Source organism: Leptosomus discolor, chromosome 7 (genome assembly GCF_034619465.1).
Source record: "Leptosomus discolor isolate bLepDis1 chromosome 7, bLepDis1.hap2, whole genome shotgun sequence".
Lineage (NCBI taxonomy): Eukaryota > Metazoa > Chordata > Aves > Leptosomiformes > Leptosomidae > Leptosomus > Leptosomus discolor.
This window is the reverse complement of record NC_141397.1, coordinates 58,837,571-58,857,034: the sequence shown is the minus strand read 5'-3', so window position 1 is coordinate 58,857,034 and position 19,464 is coordinate 58,837,571. Positions and strand designations below refer to the sequence as shown.

Sequence of the window (19,464 nt, the reverse complement as noted above, 5' to 3'; positions counted from 1 at the left end):
GAACTCTACGTTAGAAAGGTTGGGGTATTTTTTTCATAGCTCCTTTTAGTTCGGCACAATTGGCTGAAATTGTAACCTATTTTTCAGTGTTTTGATAAGTCAATCAGACTGCACTCAAGTGTGTTAAAGTGAAGCACTTGAAGTGAAATTTGCAGTTCTAGAACTCATCTGCATTGCTATTTTTGATCACAGTCTTTAAAAAGCCTTATAAATTATATTCTCAGAGAAAATAAGAGTACTAAAATTTCAAACTAGGTATGTAATCCAATGCCATTCAGGAAAGCAGCAAATGTTCATATAATGGGTGATAATTATTAGTATTTCTATATTGTGTCAACATGCAGATACTTAGAGAAATAGAATATTTGATTACAGATGAGTGTCCTAATGAATGTTCCATTGCTACTTATGTCTTGGTAGCATGGAGATTCAGAGGAAAATACAATTTAAGGAAAGATATGTAAGTAATTTGATGCATCTCTTTCCTTTTAAATAAAGATTCATCTTTGATTCCAGCTTTAGGTCAGCATTTTCTTTTTTTTTTTGCTTGTTTTCTCTTTAAAGATCTAGGACAGAAGCTGTAGATGTATCATGAGTATTTTACCTTTTTTTTTTAACTACACTGCTCATGCAATATCAAGTCATTCTAATCTCTTTCCTTGGGACTTTTCAAGTATCATGTATTTGTTAATAGACTTAACAGAGAATAATATAGCGCTCTCAGATTTATTCAATTTGCTTTGTTTTCATAGCTTTTCAAACTACTGTTCACAAGAACTTCTGCTGTTTCTCAAGAACATCAGTGTAACCGATCACTTCTGAAGATTTTAGGCTTTAATTTTAGAAGGCCAAATCAAAGATATGAACTGAATGGTAAGAAGGACCATATACTAGAGGCATAGACAGGAGGATTTGATAGTTTTCCAGTAACGCTTTCTTACTCACCTTTCTTACAGTAGGTGAATAGAGTCTATGGGAACAGTGAGTTCACTGCAGGAGCTATAAAGGACATTTGCTCATGCTAATTTACAGAAGAAATGATATGGCCATAAGTTCATTCTAGTATTTTTTTTTTTCCAGTTATTATTATTCCAGAGTCAGAAATACAGTGCAGACCTTCTCAGGATACAAATAGGCTGGGTGATATATTTTAATTTTTTAATCATATTTCAATTTATACAAGGTGAAATATATTGTAGTGTAAGTATATCACAATCTGACAGACATGCACATGGCCCTTACTGTTTCTGTACCTTCTTAGGTCAAACATTGCCTGGTACACAATTTTTACGAGGAAGTACTAAATGGGGTTTAATTTCTTCAGAGAGACGTGGTTTTATTTGTTTGGCTATTTATGCCACAGTTGTAATCTGACACACACCAAACAAGATCAGGATAGTAAGCCAGGAGATGGAAGAGGTTTTATTTATGAGTCTGTGTAAACCTGAGTCATGCACATCTTTTGCCTCCTCCTTCAATACACCGTTATAATGTCCTTTGTTCTGTGTTTCTGTTAAGATCGTAGGGCTTGAATAGATATTTAGATTCAGGAAACTGTTGTAAGGCTCCAAGTTGTTTATGACTTTAGGATGGAGGAGGTCTGAGGATCTCCTCCCTGAGCCTGGGGAAAATTAAGAAAATGGGCTAAGAAATTAAGAAATGTCCTAGCACTGGCCGCTCTGCCTTTGAGGAAGCCATGTCAACTGTGAAACCTGGGCTTCTAGACTGACGGCAGAGGAAAAGTTCTGAACTCCTACTTCTCTGCAGGCTGATTCTCAGTGATACTGACACATCAATAATCAGGGGGAGGCTCAGGGGCCTAATGCGTTTGGAAAATGGGTGTTTCATAACATGACTGGATTTAGATAGATTCTGGATGTTAAGGTCTGACCAATTTTGGCCTATATAGCCAATTAGGACAGATTGAAGTTTGATTATCTAGTATCTTTAGTCAGAACATAGAATTTGGATATCTACAGAATTGTTTTGGAACATACTTTTCAACAATAGATACGTATACTTTGTTGATAAATATTTTGAAATTGGAGCAGATGATAAAATGTGTTGGCTATTCAGCCTGATCCAAGTACTGAATGAAAACGAACATTTATTGTAGCGAAGTTATATATACATTGATCATTCATTATGTAGTCTTCAGAATGACAGGTGCATAAGATTTGCTTCAACACACATGCTTTAGTTCTGTTGGTATGAATATGTTGTGTGTTTTTAAGTAGTGGATGTCTACTTATTTTCTGAGCTAGTAATTTGTGCATCTTTTGAATGTAGAAATCTCCCTCAGACCAGTAGAATCAGTTATTGTTTGTTTGTGTAGATAGAACCTCCTTATTTGTTAGGTTTTAGTGGCCTATGATTAATATCATCTTGAAATCAGGTAGTAAGGTGTTTTTTCTTCCATAGAACTGGAAAATAGTGGAAAATAGCAGCTTTTTTTTTTTTTAATTGTAGCGCTTTTAAAGGCATACAGGAGGAAAGAGACACTAGAAACTTTTGATCTCATTCAGTGTTAACTGTGTTAAGACACTTTCTTTGATTTGCCTCTTAAAATGACAGTCTCAGATTAATATTATTTTTAAAAAATTCAGTTAGTCTAAAGGAGCAGCTGAGTTTTGGATTAGTTTTTACTGCATCACTAGCACTTTTCAGATTAATTACTAGGAAATCATAAAAATTAGAGAAGAAGGTAGTTTTGTCAGTCTTGCTACATAAACATAAAGTTTTAAAGTCTGTAATTGGAAGTTCTTAAACAGCGGTGGCATCCTGTGAGGGAACCAAAGAGGAGGAAAGGTGAATCATTCTGTAGAGTCTCTATCTAGATCCCGTAAGGCAACAGAGCCCAGAGTTCCCAAACTGAACTGTAGGCTAAATGAGCCGTGTGCACTGAAATATGGAGACTAAGGGTGTTCCAGAAGCTAAAAGAGTGCTAAAGCTGAATCAGCATCACAAAGGAGAAGTGCAATGACCTGTGTAACTGTAGATTGATTACTTTTGGTAATACCCAAGATAAAATAAAGGAAAGTGATAATTGATTTAAAGAGGCTTTAGAAGAAGGAGTGTAATTAATGCCAGTCAGAATTTTTTCACAGAACACATCTTTCTGTCATTAAACTTTTTTTTCATCTTTTGAAGGAATGGTGTTTATTTTATAAAGGTAGCAGCACAGACTTTTATTGAACATCTTGTATGATACTCTCTGGAATTTACAATAAAAACAGTGCTTTAGGATAGTAGTTCATCATATGAATCTCAAATTTACACAAGGTGACAAGATTTTCCTACCAACATTTTTCAGGTAGCAGCACTAGATTCAGTACTAGTCAACACCTTCATTGTTTATTAGATAGAAAACTGCTACTATTAAAGTATGTCAATGGTAAAATATAAAGGATAGCATAAGAATCAAAAACTGAAAAATAAAATCATACAAATTCACATGTGAACTAAAAAGCACTATTTTAAGAGTGAGGACAATGAAACATTAGAACAAATTACTTTGGAAAAGATCATTTATTTAATCTCTTAGTGTCTTTAGATGTAGATTGGCTTTTTTTCATATATGTTATTCTTCACCAACATGAAAGCAACCGATCTCAGGAAAAGAATATCCTTTTTTTAAAAAAGAAAAGGATAAGTCAGACAATATAATTGTTGTGTTTGCCTTCAGACCCACAGCCCTCAATTGTTACAGAAAGGATATTGTTAAATACAGCTATGTTTTTACATGTGATTACTATTGAATACCAGCCATACCAAGAACCAGTACACTGAAAATCATGTCCTGGAACTTCCAGTCTATTTATATTTTGTAAATATGTGTGTGTGTGTGTGTGTGCATGCTTGATTTTGCATCTCTGAATAATACTTCTGAACTTAGGAAAGCTGTTCCTATCCATGAAATTGTTTGCATATACAATTATAGCGGTGAGGCCAGAGATGCAAACTGTGGAAGATGGAGTGCACAGAGAAAGATTGGCTATTGAGGAAAAAAATGAGCTCATGTTTATGTGATTCAGTAGCTTTAGTCCATTTATAAATATGGGGCTGTGAAGTGAATTTTTTCCACACTACTGTGTGGAAAAATCCTAGAATCTGCACCTTTGAAGGTTCATGTAGATACTGTATAATTTAGTAGTCTCAAAAATACTTACATGTAGCTTTCGTTAGTCTTCTTTACCTAATAAGAGTAAATGGCTGTCGATTGCACTTTATGGGCTATGTCAATTTGTTTCCTCAGTGTGTGCAGTGTAAATGTTTCTCTCCTACGTACTGTGCATGCGTTATTTCAGAAAGTTTGTTACATTGCACCAAAATTAACTTTGAAAGATGGGAAACTGGAGGATTAAAACCTAAAATATAATGTAATAAATATTTTTCTTAGATTATATTGTGCAGTACTTAGAAGCCATCAGTTTTCAGCCTTACAGATCTGTACTAATAAATTCTGAAATAAAATATGTTATCAGCCTTTCTGGGATTTGCTTGCTTGTTATGAAAAAGTAGTGCATATCCCTGGAACCTTGGAAACAAAAAACTCCACATTTTCTTAAAATTTAGTTTGTTTGGGGTTTTTTTGCTCCTCCTTTACTTTACATGACATAAAAATTACAATATCCCTGTTGAATACTGTAAATAGCTTTTGGATAATAATAATTTTTCAGAGTGCAAAGTGACACGTCATATGGGTGTATGGTGAGTTTGGGGTAAAAATTGACTCCTGTGTGATTTGATGAAAATCTTATTTTCAAAATCGCTTTGACTAGATCAGTTCTATGTGTCTGGCTAAAATGACATTTTACCCAATTAGTTGAAGTTGTTTTTCCAGGCCTTAATATTTCATAGCTCTTGCAAGCAAGGTCACGTGAACTTCTGTGGAAACCAGAAGGAAGTCACTTGAGTGTAGTGGCACTACTGCTTTCACTGCTATAGCTTTTTTCCTTCTGCTTTCCTGATAATTTTTTTTTTTTTTTTTTTTTTTTTACTATAGTACAGAGGCAATACTGAGGATACTTTATGGTACAAGTAGATAAAAGTTGGAAGAATCCAGTCAGGGAAAGCATCAGAGCATTACATCATCTAAGTGAGGGTTTACAGTGGTTCATTTGTCCCGAAGTTTTTTTGCACCACTGCTGTAGAAAATAAAATCATCTAACATCTTTTGGATCATTTAATTTATCTCGCAGTGGAGCCTGGAGACCAGTATTTGTGGCGCTGTCTGACACACTTTAATAAATCTGCTTCGTGATGATCTTTCTGAAAAATGCAATTGATACAGATACTTGATATCTTAAGTGCAAATACTGTTATTATTCCATTTCCTCAATTCCCACTGAAGTCCAGGAGAGGTTTTTTATGGAAAAATATGATAGCAGTTTATTGACCTTCATGCCCTGTATGGACTAATAGGAGTGACTTTCCATTTCAAAGAATGAAAGATATTTTTTGTGTGTGACTGGGAAGGGAGTGATTTGTTCATGCATAGTTGCTATCGAGAAGTTTAAGTGTCAGACCAGAGGTTTCAGGGCAAGGTAAAGCTTTGCCAGCAGTAAATTACTTTGGCCTTATTCCAGGGCTGTGCCATGAGGGGAGATTTGCAATAATTTACCAATGTGGCAAGAGAGTTCCTCCAGAGTATTACATGTGATTTTCTGTGTTCTGTTCCAAAAAAAGTTTATTCATTTGTATATATTATAATTCAACTACTCTGGTCTTTGATTACAGTAACAAAACAGAAATTTTGTCTGAAAATTTCTACTCCAGTTTAAAAACCTGACTGATCTACTTGTTACACCATATTTACTTGTGTCCCCTCTTACTCAGGTAATGTGTTATGTTTCTGTCCTGCCTCTGTGTATTTTTAGAGATGTGCAGTATGATTCAGTAGGACTTTTAGGTTCTGGAAAAGAGCTGATATGATATTGGATAATGGGAGTGTGTGGGGAGGGGTAGGGAATACGTGGTATGTGATATGTTCACATATGTGACAGGGATAAATAACTTTTTTTTTTTAGTGATACACTTCAAATTACGTTGTGTTCATAAGTAACAGATTCTAGATCTAAGCACAGTGAAACAGCCCACTGCAAGGGGAAAGGGTGGCAGGTTGACTTTCACTTAAGATCTGATGCATCTGTCTTTCTGGGTCAGCTTTATGATAAGGCTTGGAAAGATGTGTTTGGTGAGCGGATTTGCACTTCGACAAGTGTTTTTTGGCAGGAGTAGTGCTAGCAAACATTTCTGGCAGAAATCCTACAGATCGTGAGTGCTGTGCAGTTCAGGAAGAGGAAGTGTGACATGTGAATGCTGATGGTTGGGGAAATATAAGTTAGAGTAGTTAGAGACTGTGGTGTCCTTATTACGGTGGGCCTAACTTCTAACATTAGGTGCTGCAATACAAATACGAATTTTTCTCTGTGTGTGGTTTCAGTTTTGTTCTTTTTTAAAAAAAAAGATAGAAGGATGGGGTAGTTTGAGCCATCTGGTTAGCTAACTGAGCAGCACAGCTTCTGCAGGTGTGTACTGTGCATGCTAATGGGGCTACTGTTGATCCCTAAAAAAAGGCATAAATTTACTTTCATAGTTAACTGTTCTAGGTGAGTCTTAATTCACTTTTAATGGAAAGTATGTGGCAGAAGCTGTCTCTCTTGATTCTTTTTCTTTTTGTGCAACTATATTGAAGACCAGTGAACAACACATTACAGCATACTCATCTGACATCCAGCCTCACAATGACTGTCCTGTTTGGGACACGTATGAGATCTTGAAATATGATATAACTCTTCAAATAATAAAGTGAGTGTACAGAAATGTCCCTTTTAGAGGGACAAGTAACTTCTCTCTTCTTTTTTTTCTTCCTGTGGGGTATGGAGAAGCAAGACTGCGATCTCACTGGCATGAATTATTTAATATCCATTTGGAGGGTTGGAATGATGCATCCCAAAATGAGTAGCATGGCAGAACCTGATCATCACAGAATTAGACTACACTGAAATGGGTTCACACTCCGTCTGTCTCTACATATTACAGAATGCGAATGCCTTTAGGCATTTAAAATGATTTACAAGCCAGAGCTATTTCCATGGAGTATAAAATATCAACCATTTGAAAATGAGGTCTTGTTGTCAAATCTTAATCCTCTTACCTACTTAAGCAGTGTTTTGATAGCAACAAATGTTACTACAGCACAAAACATTAAGGAAGTCATGCAGTTCTTATCAAGTCCCAATTTTATCAGTGTTTTGTACTAAAGCTGATTAATTTGCATTTTGTTAAAGCTAGGTTTCACAGTATCCCAGTATATATGTGACAACTAACACTGACCAGTCTTCCTAATACTGAATACCTGGAAGAAGAACCTTGAACACCATGAAGTCCAGGAAAGTACTACTCTTTACATAGTCAAAAAAAACAGTTTGACTGGATCCTTTAATTACAAATGCAACCATTCCATGCTCAAAAATAGTTTAGATCAAAAACTCAATTTAAAAATAAGCGCTGAAGGACAAAAGCACCAAATCTTTTCAGTGTGTTCAGAGCTGGGTCCAGAGACATGTTCCCTCTCTTAATATAGTATTTTCTTTGCTGGGCATTCATTGTAATACAGTCTTAAGCTGTTTTCTGAATTTTAGCATAAATAAAAGTAGTACAGTGAATGTTGAGGCTGAACCTATGGTCAATGGAAAATAAGTCTTTAGTTTACCTGAGGTGCTGCAGAGCTTGCCTTTATCTGTGCTGATGAAAAAATATCGGAGAAGTTTTAGTTTTAACACAGTGCTTTTCTGGTTGATGAGTCTGGGGTAAGTGGATACTTTGGAGAAACACAGCTACATAGCTATGTTCTGTAATTTCATAATTACTTTTGTTAAACCTCATAACTCTCTATATTTTTAAGGTATTGAGATGTTTGGAACTGCTGATGGCATTCCATTTTGCAGTCTTGCCACTTACATAATTTATGCTATGTAATTTTAACTCTAAATATTTGATTGCTCTGAAATTCTCTTATCAAATGGGAGCATACCTGCTTGATTTTTACCTCCCTTAAAAAAGCTATTAAAATTCCTAGCAGTTTGTACTGGGTGTTGGCAACAAGTATATCTGAGTTAATGAGGCATATGACTTCAATTTAGATATAGGAAGGATAAATGTAATTCAGTATCATACAAAAAGCATCAGGAATCAGAGAGTGACTGTCAGTAGATAAAGTTAAATGAAGAAAAAGTCCAGTAAAGGAAATTAAATTTACACTATATAATTTTTTACTGCCTTGCCTTTGTATTTATTACCAGTTTGATGTAAACTTTGCATCTAAAATGTGGTTCAGTCCTGTGAGGTCCTGTTTGATATAAAGACCTTACACTGATATTTTTTTTAAAATAAGACGATGATTTCAAAATATGCAAATGCTGCTTCACAGAAAACAAAGCCCTGAACAAGCAAAACAGGTTTATGCGTCTCATGTTTTGTAGCGGTAAACTAAATAAAAAATAATTTAAATTTGTAAAGTAGTACAATATACAACAATATATTTAAATATTTCAAACCAAGCATACATATGTCTCCATGCTTTGTTTTATAACCGCTGGTATTACAGTTTCCCAGTTTTATTAGGAAGTGAATATTAAAAGGCAAGAATTATTTTACACTTTTTTGAAAGGCATAACTGGAGTTTTAAGTATGGCACCTTATGTTATGTAGTTAAACTGAATTTTCCTTGGTTCAGTAGAAATCCAAATACGCTATCAGAACTGGGTCTTGGGTAATCTCAGTTTGATCTGACCTTTTATAAGCATTGTAGTTGTCACAATTTTTAGTTTCCTTTGCCCCCCTGGGTGAAAAAGCTCTTCGCTGTCGTGTGGGACACCTGCATGCACTTTCAAAGAACAATCCTTTTAAAGCCATATGGTTTATGTGAGAGGCAGTTTTGGCTTGTGAAAATACAATATTCTTTTCCCACACAGGCAACCGGTTTACTCTTGGAATTTCCAGATGCAGTGCTTCTGTGTAAGAAAACCCAGAGTACATTGTGGGGGGGAATTTCTAAGGGGCTAATGGTGATCCCTGGCAGCTGTAGTGATCTGTTTGAGAATCACCTGCACGGTGATGGATATCAGAAGAATGTAAGATGATGCTAAATTCTTTGTCCCTGATGTCTTTGTATAAATACTAGTTCTTGTGGGAGTTGGTTTTCCCTTGTGACGAGATAGTCCTCTCAATGGAATGTGAGTGTGTACAAGGAACTTCTCTCGTTTTACTGTGATAATACTGAAGAATCAAAGCGAGGGAAAATTTCTGAGAGTTAAATCCAGCTTTTCTGGGACTGACTTTGCAGTGCTACACAACGATTTCACTAGGAGTCTTCACTTTGCCCTTAAAGGTCAATCGATAATGTTCAGATTTTTGATTTTTAGCTTCATATATGTTTAAATGAAAATACTCATAAGCTGGAAGGAAATAACTGCTGAGAAACTAAGGAGCCAACATTTTATTCCTTTTTAATTAATTATTTTATTCTAAATATAAACTTAGTTAAAAGCAGCAGGTTTTAATCACTCTACCTCAGAAGATTTCTTGACATAGTTGTAGTCATATTTATCTTACTCTGAACACTTACAGGCTTGGTCTACAGAGTGATTTTTTTTTTTTCAGTGTTCGTACTTTATTATAAATGTTGACTAAAATGTGCTAGCAAATAGAATAACTATCATCATATGAAGCTGTTTAGTTGTGTTTCAATGTCTCATGTAGCATCAAGAAGTCAAAGATCACTCTGAAACTGGGTTGTACGTGCATTTTGAACTTTGCTGTCATGGCCAAAATAGATCCAAAAGACATGCACAAGCATTGAAATGACAGCTTTTTACAATATTACTGTCTATAGTTGAACGTTATAGTCTGCCCATCCCTTTTTTTGTTATTTTTATTGTGTCCCTAAAACGTGGAGGTAATCAGATTACTGCATTACACAAACAGGCAAATACATCACCTTAGCAGTGCGTAACATTTAGGCTATTTAAACCACAGCTATTCTCTGTATATAGTGTATTAATTATTGTCAGCACATTTGGATTTTCTTTGCTTTTTTTTCAGGTAGAGAAAGAATGAGTGGATATAATTTAGAAACATTATTATGTACGTATTTGAATCATGACAGTTTGGTAAGGCTCAGAGTTTGGGAAATGTGCATTTAATTTCCATGTAGTTTTTTTGCTCTGTGGTGTTGGGCAAGACTGAAAGATTAGGTACCTTGCTTGCCTTTAGTTGGTTTGAAAAGTACTTTGAGGTCTATAGAGGAAAGTGCTGTATGAAATCTCCATAATAATTTTATAAACAGCCATTAATAACATTACATATGATCAATCGGCAAAGACAGAGAGGAAAGCAGGTTGTTTATAGCCAAACCAGATCATCAGATGGGAGAAAACAGAGGAGTATGCTTGCCAAAGAATTAATACAATTCCTAGAAACTCCCTGATTTTTTTCAGTAGGTTTTGGTAGTCAGGGCAAGCAACAACTAATAATATCTTTAAGATCTGTCAAACATTCTTGCTCTAATGATTTGTTTGTCAGAGGCTAGCAGGTTTTTATGAATGAGAGACCTATAGAGAGATATATACTTGTGAATCCTTTGCTATGCAGCATCTCTGGCCTTTCGTATCTGTTGATGATGATTTAGCATAACACATTTGTCATAATAAAGATGCTAATCTGTTGCTTTCTGCGTTTTTGCATGGTCTGTGATTAATAAATTCTGTAGCTCTCTGTTTAGATAATTTTAGTTCATCTAGATGGTCTTATCATGCTTCAGCTTCTTAAATGTGTTTGCCTTGCACCAGTTACTAACACAGGTGGTGATTCGGCTCAGGAATAGAGATTGATTATTCATGAAGAATAGGCTTCCTTGCTGCAGTTCTGAAGCTGGGATCACTGATACGTTGTAAGAATCATTGGCCACTCCTTATTTGTCCTGTTGGAAACTACTTAGACATTTTAATCCATTTTCAAAAGCTGCTAAGGTTTTAACTTCAGCTGGAGTCATGTAAAGGAAGGAAGGTAACCAGAACTAACTGACAGGTACCTGTCTCTAGGTGGAAGGTGAACTGTAGAAATGGCCAATAAATAATTAATTTTTTTTTAATATAGGCTTTTATTTATACCAGGCTCTTAACATTGCAGCAAAAGGCACCTGTGAATGCTTAGCTCTAATTAGTGGTAGAATAAGGTCTGCAATGAAGTACCACTTGATTATACTTTAGATGTGTCAGGTCTATTTTATAACATTAACCCAAATTAAATGTATTTAATGGGCCATATGGTACTCTTCATTTTCTCAAATTTGTTACAGAAACCTGTAACACGATGTTGAAAACCAAAATGAACTCCAGAGAAATAAAATTATTCAATTACGAATAACGTGTGCATCCCTGCACTGACATGAACCACTCCTTGATTACTGTCTAACCACATGGCTTGATTTCCTTCCAGCCTAAAGGGAGGGCTTGATTGACACAGTGGAGACCAGCCTGAGCAACTGGGCGATCTAAATAGTGCTATTAGAGGTGTTTTACTGTAAGACTAACCAGCTGAAGAAATGTCGTTTGCCTACTCTGCTACAGGGCGGGGAGTTCTTACAGAGCGTATTGCTGATAATTTATTCTAGATGCAATTTAAAGGATTTTTATTATTATTATTTTTTGACTACATAAAAGCTAACATTTAAAGGATCATTAAGTAGGACCTGACTGCACTTGGAGAAATAATGCATAGCAATTAAACTTTGTTTCCAAACTGGGAACTCACCGATTGGTTTTTTGCATATATGAAAGGAAAGAATCTGTGGATTAGCAGAATTAAAATTAATCAAATTGTTAAGTCATAAAGACGGTTTTTTTGGTAGATGACACCATTTTAGATTTAAAATGCAAAAATAGCAGATTAGTTGGTGGGGGAAAATAAAAAGGAAAGGGAAAGCAGAATGCCAAAGTGATACACCATTGTTATTACACGATGATTGACAATTTTTTTAGCATTGGAGGACTTTAAAATGCTTTTAAATCCTGTGTTTCTGGACATTGGCATTGGTATAACCTTCTCCCTCACCCCTGTCAATTCTGTGGCCTACATCCCTTAGCAGTCTTTTACTTGGGAGTGACCTTCATTTCTTAGCACCACTAATTTTTTTCACGGTCAGTCTTTCATCTCTGTTCTGCATTGATGCCTACTTGGCTTGCAATAAGGATCGGGCATTCTCCTGCCGAGAATGGAAGCTGTCCTGCTTGTCATAAACTGCAGTTCCAATTTTGAGAGAGGATCTTTTCCTTGTTTCCTGACTGCTGCATATTGAAAGAAACTCGAGACAGTGCTTGTACATTTTGGTAGGAAAGTGTTTCACATGATACAAGAACAATATTTCCAGTTCATTAACTAAGTGGACTTCGAAATTAATTTCTGTGTCAGAAACAGTAATGTCTTCAGTGCAGAAAGATGGAACAAAGGTTTAGGATGGTTCTTCTAGGTAAGGATGAGAAGGCAAGGAAATGAAAGCAGCAACTACTAGCATAGCCAGTATTTGTGGGCAGTAGTCCTATAAACAGGTATTTGTAGGTATGGCTTGTTATGTGTCTAGCTGCTGGACTTAGTGCTATAAATGCAGTTGATATTAGGCTTAATTGATGTTACTCTTACCTGCAAAACAATAATAATAACTACAAGGCTGAGCTGCCTGGATATTGACAAGCAGATCTGTATAAATAAAGAAACTGCATTCAGTCATATAAACAAAAAGGTTTAATCCCATTTGAGCTTTGATAGACTTCCTCAGATGCTGATCCAGTAAGATACAATTTTCCACTGTGTCTTGCTTTAGGTCCTGTGTGAATGCCTTGCAACATCTCCAATGCCATTAGACACCTGTATTTAGGCAGAGCCTAAAACGTCCCACCACCTAATTGCTCCCATCCTATGTCCTGTCTTTCCCATGCCAGACATCACCCTTCTGCATGCTAAGACCACCTCATTTTTGCATCTTACTCCAGGAAATTGTTCCTCAACTTCTTTTCTTACAACTGTAAGACGGGGGTGGACAAAGAGGCTTCCTTTGCTGATTCCCTCAACTTCTTATTTGCTTTGGTTTGTTATTGTATGTGAAGTATGTGGCATGCTGTATGGTGGTCTTTGTTCTTGCATTGACTAAGTTAAAAGTTTGCCTCTTAGTTTAACAACGCTTCATTGATGGGAAAGTTTTATTAATTGTAGGACATTATTATTCTTTATCTTAAAGTCCATTAATTTTGGGAAACATTTCATTTATTTAATGCATGCAAAACACACTACATGAACTTTGCAGTCCTTGCCAAAGACTTGAAGAATGCTGATGTTGTAGAGTTTGCATAACAATACAAATAAATTGGAAGAGAACAGTATCTTGCACATAAAGCATCCTGCCATATCAGTGCAGTGTTAAATATTTATCATTGAATAGTCATTATCAGGGGCTTGTGTGCCAGAACGGTGCAAGCTGAACAAAGTGTTTAACTCTTAAGGTGATAGCACTGTTGAATTGAACATTGATGTCATAAAAATATAAATCCTATACCATGAGTGATGGTGATGTAAAAACCAAAAAGCACCGTATGTCATTGTACACTTAATCAAATCTGTAAACATTTCGTATCTAAAAAATATTTCATTGTTGCTATAGTGAGGAAAAAAGTAACAGATTCTTCTTGAACAGTTAAAATGGAGTGTAGTAAAGTGTTTTCTGAGGGGCAGAATGCTGGCTTTTTAATTCCTTACTACGCCATGAAGAGACAGAATTTTGGCTGCTGTGAATCATACCGCTCCATGGGTATCTTTAAAGGGGCTAGTATATCCTAGAGGTGGAGTGCACAAGCAGAAGTGATCTTTTGTTTCTGTTTGGACTATAACTCTCAGTCTTTGGGGTCAGACCTTGCACAACTGCGAGTGTATGTAAGAATGGCGGGAGCAGAAATGTTTAACAAAAAAAAAAGAGTGTGATATAGCCACCATTCAATAATACTTATGAAAGGGAAGCTATTTCTTGAAAGTATTTTGAAATACTTTTCTGTGAGAATCTGCAGCCCTTATTTATATTGTGTAATATGCAATTGCATTCTTCATAGCACTGAAGTGAAACTGTAAAACAATAATTATGCTAATTTAAAACCAGAAAACTACCAAGATTTGTCTCTTTCTAACTCTTAAAACATTTTTTGGCTAACCTCGGGAACTTTAATATGTGGAATCTGGTGTATTTTAGTATTAAAGGAGAATTATTCTTACACAGTTCTTGTAGCCAGCTAGTAATTTAGTAGGTAGGTCTGAGGAAGTTATGTTATGCTATAAAACTGTGAGCTAAACATAAATAATCTCTGGTACTTCAACCTCCTAACATTCTTAAAAAGAAACCTAAGTAGCTTATTTGCTATAATAGATGTTGAAAGCCTTTGTGCCTACTTTTTAGTAAGTGTTTAATTACCTGATGTGTTTGAAAGCTACACTAGCATGCAGCCCTCAGTCTTGGGCTTGTTTTCCAGTTTTCATCTTATGTTTATTGCAGTTCTGTTGCTAAGACTTCACCAATAAATACTGACATGAAAGAAATACAAGCATGTCACTGACTAGAATTGTTTTAAGCAATTTACCCAGAAAATGTGTGTTTGTATATATTTAGCCTTTTAATTCTATTTTTCTCTTAACCCCTGCTCTGCAATTGTAGCAAATTCTTTCAGTTGCCAGCATTTCATAGACCATAGATATCTTGGATATGATTATCTGGTGCAGGTTTTTGCTGATAGAGAGCATGCTATTAACTGAATAAAGAATTGTTTCCTTGATAGCCATTAAAGATCTCGGAACGTGCTTCCAAAAGGCACCACGATGACCTCTAATCTCCTGCCTAGCATGGGACGTTTCATATGTCTACCAAAGGCTTCTTCTCTTGCCCCTGTTGCCATTTCAGTTAGACGTGACTTTCATTGTCCTTTGAAAGATTCAGCCACGTTGCAGCTCACTCTTAGTTCTCTGCTGCGTCCTATCCCAAAGTCTGCAGCATATACGAACAGAGGGTGAAAAGTTTGTAGACTCACTCACTACTAAGCGTGGATCAGCTGATACCTGTTTGCACCAGTGTAAGTTCCAGCCAGTTCTTAAAATGCTTCTACCCAAAGAACACTGTGTAAAGAGATAGATACAAGTCGTTAAGTGTCTGGTTGCAAATAAGTAAGTAGAATTTTGATTTGTTTTTGTTTTTCAGAGCCAGAGCTTCAACTGTGTGGAAAAGACTAGATGTCCAAGATCCAATGTCAGTTCTGTGCAGATACAGGGAGACTCAGATTATTTCATCAACCATCTTGGAGTACCTGCCACGCAGTTTTCTTATGAGGACATCAAAACATCAGAGGTAGTTACAAATGAAAATGGCAAACTGAAAATGTCAGGAAGAGGGAATTAGATTTTCTCAAGTTATGTCCTTACATGACAAGCGTGTTGTAGTGGAAAGTTACCTTGTGTAAGTGCATTTTTTTTAGATCTTCAGAGAATTACCACAGAGCTTCAAAGTGAGAGATTTTATAGGGGTATGGCGTTCAAACAAACAGATAAATGCTTAGAACAAATTAAAAGCAAAAAAATATTTTAAGGGTTTGTGTTAAAAATGTTAGTATTGCTGATAGGTTTATACATTACATGTTGTCTAACCAAACTTTTCAAACTGCTTTCAGCATAGAGGAAATGAGCTTTGATGTGTATTTTTTTCCTGCACAGTAGGATGAGACAGCTTTCAAAATGAATTTTATATCCATTTTTATACTGTGGGCAAAATATGGATGTCTAGTATATGTGTTGGCTGTAAAGATCTGTATGCTTCAAAACACCCTGTTCTTTTTCAGTCCATTGTCCTCTGCAAGGTAGGTGGAAGGAAGAGTGTTACGCTGTTTGGAGACCACGTTGGAATTGAACACAGATAAACTGTTAGGAAAGTTTGTCCTTCCTCATTCTTCACTACAGTAGGTTATAATTGCACCTGGAGAGCTCAAACTTACCCTCAGTTGGTCAGCTGAGGATCAGGGAGCTGGCATTAGATAAGTCAAGAAACAGTGCCCGTGGGAAAAGGGTTTTTTGTAAATACAGTTTTCTCGTAAATATGACAATGCATTGACTTCATATTCCCCTCATTTCTCTTCTTGCAAATGCATTGACTTCATATTCCCCTCATTTCTCTTCTTGCACTGTGCTTATCTACATATGCGCACATCTTTCCAAGTTCAAGAACAAAGCTGAAGCTGAGATGAACTGGAATGCATCCTGGCACTGCATTCTAATATGCTTGTTTTTCACAAATACAAAACAAACCAGAAATAGATCAAATATTTCAGCATTGTTGTCATGTTGTTGTGTAAAATAAAATAGATTAAGTCAAGAATTTATATAAATAAGGAGTCTTCTGTTTCTAAACACCACTGCACCTATTAGGCAAAGTATTGTATTTCAGATTAAACACAAGGCAAAGGCTGTAATGAAAATGTGAAGGCAGAAGACCTATGAGTGCAGTGTTTATGATAGGCTTGTGGTCCAGTGCAAGTTTCTGTTGTTATTTTGCAGCTGTTCCACATAGTTTTCATTACAGATCTGTGTACATAGGATCTATAGAGTATGAAAAAGGATCTGCAAACTTCAGTATATCAAAATTGTGTTTCCCAGCAACATTTAAAATATGAACACTGAAGATTTCCTTGGCTATGGTCTGTTTCAGTCCTACCAAAGTTATTCTTCGTGTTCAGTTAACTTTGCAGACGTGAATTTCTTGTCTCAAAATGAATCAGCGTTGTAATTAAAATCATAAAAGAAAATATTTTCATACTTCCTTAAATATGACACAGAAAATTTGATTCTGTGTTGAAAACTCAGCTTTTGTCCTTCTTGAAAAATAATTTCCTAGAAATAAACTTGTGATAAGTGTAATCTGCAGTCTTGAAGCTGATGTACTGCGCTTCTCAGACTGTAGGATATCTTGACCCCATGAGATCTATTTCATGTGAGAAATCAATCTGCTTAGAAAAATGTGTAAATTTCTGTTGGAAAGAGGATGGATTTTTCCCTAAAAGTGAAGTTACACAGAATAATTAAATTTGGGTTCTTTGCTATATTTTTGTTATTTGTTGTACTGATTATTAACAGTCCTTCAAAACATAGGCTCGTTGTCTGTCCTATATTTTATCAGTCAAGCAATCTGTTTATTGTTTACTGTTTATTGCAGTTGTTTATTGAGGGTTCTGTTTATTGTATCAAGCAGGAATAGTACTATTATAAGGCAGACAGAAATTATTCTGGGTTTACAGCTGTATTAATAAACATTGTAGTAATCTCTCTTGTGCAGGGTGGTGACTGAAAAAAATCCGTGGAGTTGCAGGGAGGGATTTTTGCTTGTTTGTTTCCAAGCCATTCAGCTTTTTAAACTATGCCTCAGCTTTGTCAGGTTCATTGCAAAATAAGATTTGGATTTGGGAAAACAGATTTCAGAAATGGGATGTTTTGACATTCTTCTGTAGACTATCATTTTGCCAGGTTGGTTTCCTCTGCTGCCTCTTTCACTGCTGTGACCTACTCATGAAAATTCTCTTCTTTTGGAATATACATTAGTTGTTTATTTTATCCACCTGTCAGCATGCAGTGTCAGGTAAAACCAATGCTATTCAACACACAAAAAAAACCCCTGTGCCTTGTACTCTGCCTACAGAGCTACAGTTATAGGTCAGCTTTAGAAATGCGTTTCTTACACAGTCAGTGTAATGCCAGTCTTCAGAGAGAAGGTTGTAAAAGCTTTTCATTGGCAGGAACCTGAGGAGTAAATAAGAGGAAATAAAAGTTGTAAGAGGAAACATTCAGACTAGAAGAGTAAGTAAAACTGTCTTGCTTGAAATTACCTAATACAGCAAACCACAGCCTCAGGGAGGTTAAATCTGCATGGCAAATGCCTGTGGTCAGATCTGTGAGCTGGTAAAGTGCATTCTAAGTATTCAGCCACTGGTATAAAAATGCACTGACTGAAATGCAGCTCATTTATTTACTAGCAGAAAATATGAAGAGTTTTAGTCTGCAAGTAAGAAGAAAACTTGGAAGAATTTCTCAAGTGGAAAAAAAATGTACTAACCCAATTTCCAAGGATTCTCTTGCAGTTGCTGAAGAAAGCCTTCCTGTCCTTCTGTCTTCTGGTGCACTGGCTTTACCTCCACATGAGGGACACATTCTGATTTGTAATGTATTAGGAGAAAGACTGATCAGCTTTTCCTAATACTGCAGATTCTCTTACTTCAAGGAGTTGTGCTATTCAAATTCATGATTAATTTTCATCCGAGTGACCATGTAGAGCCTCCAGACAGAGAAGTAATGTTGATTTCAAATCTGAGTTTCTCTGAAAGCCCTCGATTATAAGTCTATTAGTCCTTACCTCAGTGGAAAAAACTATTAGAAACATCTTCACTTAACTTCACATCAACAAGAAAGAGCAGTATAAAGTAAAAGAGGTCTTAGATCACAGACTTGACTTCGTTACTCTATGTACTGCAGTAGGAGCTAGATATCAATGGGATTACTCAGTTACACAATTGTTGGTACATCAGGAATAACAACCTGGAGCGAGCAATGGTAAGCAATGGTGTAAAAGGTATAATACATAAATGTCCTCCGTAATGATAGAAAATACATGCATATAAGGGACAGAACTATGGTTTTGGATACATCACTGTTCATCCTGATTCTGCTTAGTATCTTAGGGGTAAATTCTTCACCTGTGGTGTTCTTATTTTGTAAACGGCATGACTGCAGCTTAGCTCTTGATTACTCGATTGTAAATCAGGAATAACTCTGTAAACACTGGATATGGTGGTGTACGACCTGAAGAACATGTATTCAGTTTCTATTTGTATTCTTCATTGTTCTTCCTTCTGAATGGATATACATTGGATGTGTGCCTATGTAACAGAAAATACTACTTTATCACTTAATAACTTACCTTGTTTCTCTTACCTTGTTCATCCTTTTTTATCCTTCTCTGTGGCTTTTTAGCATCTTTTTGAATTTTCATGTTAATGGAAATTCTAGTGTTAAATGTTTTATTTCAGTTGTGTGACTGATAACTGCGTTCTTCCATATGAAGCAACGTTTACTGTCGAATTAACTGAAGTAACGTTTACTGTCGAATTAACTCTGCTCTTGTGTATAACCTCTACAAAATAGAAAAAAAGTGTTAAAAATCATTGAAACTTAACTTTTACAGCAATAAAAGGCTCATTGTTCAAATCTGTGGCTCTATTAACAGAAATGATTTTAGTCACAGTGAACGCTTACTTGAATATGAAAATTCCTGTAACTGGAGACATGAATGGAAAAGATGCATGAATCAAGAATACTCTGGGTTATCCTGTTTAA

At 35.8% G+C, this 19,464-nt stretch overlaps 1 protein-coding gene across 1 annotated transcript in view; it reads left to right on the top strand.

Moving 5' to 3' along the window:
- Positions 1-19,464, top strand: part of NAALADL2 (N-acetylated alpha-linked acidic dipeptidase like 2) — a 271,223-nt gene that overhangs the window by 172,464 nt on the left and 79,295 nt on the right. Inside the window, exon 10 of the mRNA XM_086468611.1 lies at positions 15,293-15,439. Coding sequence (XP_086324737.1) covers positions 15,293-15,439 — 147 coding nt within the window. The remainder of the gene's footprint in view (positions 1-15,292; positions 15,440-19,464) is intronic.